This window comes from Cercospora beticola, chromosome 4, assembly GCF_033473495.1.
Source record: "Cercospora beticola chromosome 4, complete sequence".
NCBI lineage: Eukaryota > Fungi > Ascomycota > Dothideomycetes > Mycosphaerellales > Mycosphaerellaceae > Cercospora > Cercospora beticola.
Genome location: NC_088938.1, coordinates 239,742 through 241,607, shown reverse-complemented (window position 1 = coordinate 241,607; position 1,866 = coordinate 239,742). Strand labels below are relative to the sequence as shown.

General features: G+C 54.9%; 1 protein-coding gene across 1 annotated transcript; it reads left to right on the top strand.

Annotated features, from left to right (window-relative positions):
- Positions 1-202: 202 nt before the first annotated feature.
- RHO25_005736 (uncharacterized protein) lies at positions 203-1,264 on the top strand (the record flags this gene model as incomplete). The annotated part of the gene is made up of 1 exon (XM_023596617.2): positions 203-1,264. The coding sequence occupies one exon, from the start codon at positions 203-205 to the stop codon at positions 1,262-1,264; it is 1,062 nt and encodes a 353-aa protein (XP_023451870.1).
- Positions 1,265-1,866: the final 602 nt, after the last annotated feature.

The following is a 1,866-nucleotide window of genomic DNA, read 5'->3' as shown; positions in this document are numbered from 1 at the left end:
GCTTCTTCTGTGGCACTAACCTTAGTGTCTCGACTCGACTTTTCTCCTCCGACTTCCTCTTCCTCCAGTCGTACTGCGTCATCCATACCGCCTCAACAATATATCTACGAACCTGATCCACGACACCTCCTCGATCGGCCGCCCCAAAGTGCCTGACTGGCACATCCTATGAGCTCTGCCGGCCGCAGAGACAACCGACACGATGGAGTTCTCATGGGGCAATGTCGACAACATTGACCCTCAACTGCTGATGCAGCAGTCCGACAATCTGGCACAAGTGGGGACGTTCACTCAAGGCGTCGCAGACAGCACCGAGCAATCTCTTGAACAAGAAAGGGACAGTGGTATGGAGATCGACGCGCACCACGGCGGCATGGCCCTGCGTACGGGTGTTGCAGACCTGGACATCGGCCATGAGCTCGACATTCAGATGGAGCAAATCTATGAGGCCGCAACACCTCAGCGACCCCTCCATCCGCAACAAGCCTTCAATCCGCAAGCGCAAAACTTTTACCCGACTCCACCGTCATCCCATCAAGCCATCGGGACTGGCCATTACCCACTACCGAGCCAGCGTAACCACAATCGCTTCGCAATTCTGTCAGAAGGCGGCAGTGAGCCTGGTGCGCTACAAGAGCCTTATCGGTACATCGACACCGCAGGTTTCTTGACGCCGAATTCGGCAGCAAGGAGCCATGCTGATGCTGCTTATCATCACGACATGTCTGGATCTCCAACGCCAACGATGACCACTCTGCTACCCACAAGTCAACGTCTCTACTCCCAGGCCGCTCAGGCCGCACCTGCTATGAACATGAATGGCGTACTAGCAGGCGTGCCCGCTGTTGAGAATATGCACAACTGGGCGATGGGAGCTTCGAGCTCGAATGCGACTGTCCGCAATCATGTCCAGTCTCTTTTGCCACAGAGGGGCAGAATTCGAGCAGCATCGGTCGCTTCCTCCATTGGCCAAGGTGATTTTGTGTGCGAAGGCGGTCAAGGCAAGACGTGTGGCAAGCGGTTCGACACCAAATCCAAGATGACACACCACGCGCGCTGCCACAAGCCCGCTCGGAACTTCTGCACGATCTGTAATGCCGGCTTCTACTATATGAAGGACTTGAAGAGACACATGAACACCCATGGGCCAAGAGACCGTCACCTTGTTTGCAACAATATCGGTTGCCCGCACCACACCAAGCCTTTTGCCCGGAAGGATCATCGCGATAGACACGAACGCAGCTGTCAGCACAGTCAGGCCTAGCAGACGCGATAGACACGCTGATTCACCATTGTACATGTATTTACGACGCGACGGATTTGCACGATTTCACGCAGCATATCACAGCAGATGTACAAACACCAGCAAAAAAAGCTCATGTATCATAGAAATAGAAGAGCGGAGCGTGCCCACAGCAACAGTGTTCCATAGTGTAGCTTCTAGCAGAGAAAGGAAAAGAGTCGCCTTGCCAATACCGACTCCTACCAGAGCTTCGACTCGGCCCCGAAATCATGTCAACAGATCGACGTAGGAGGCTCGCAGTCCCCTGCAAGCGAGCATTGACAAGCGTGCAAGTCGCGACTTGCCAGCACGACCTGCTGACCACCCATCTGCATCTTTTCACCGGTTGGCGGAAGCTACGGCACGACGCAGACCGAGCCACAGCCAGCAACGGCAGAGGGATGCTCAGCGAATCCGGACGACGAATGTCATGCATGTCGGCATGCCTGTGAGCATTGTGGCAGAGAATGTGTGGCTCTTCCTCGACAGAAAATCTCGCAAGAGTGAGAGCTGTGGAGAGCCGCTTTCCCGCTTCGAGCTTGCACAGCCTCGTCGATGCCTGGAGACGAGCTATGAAAGTTTGG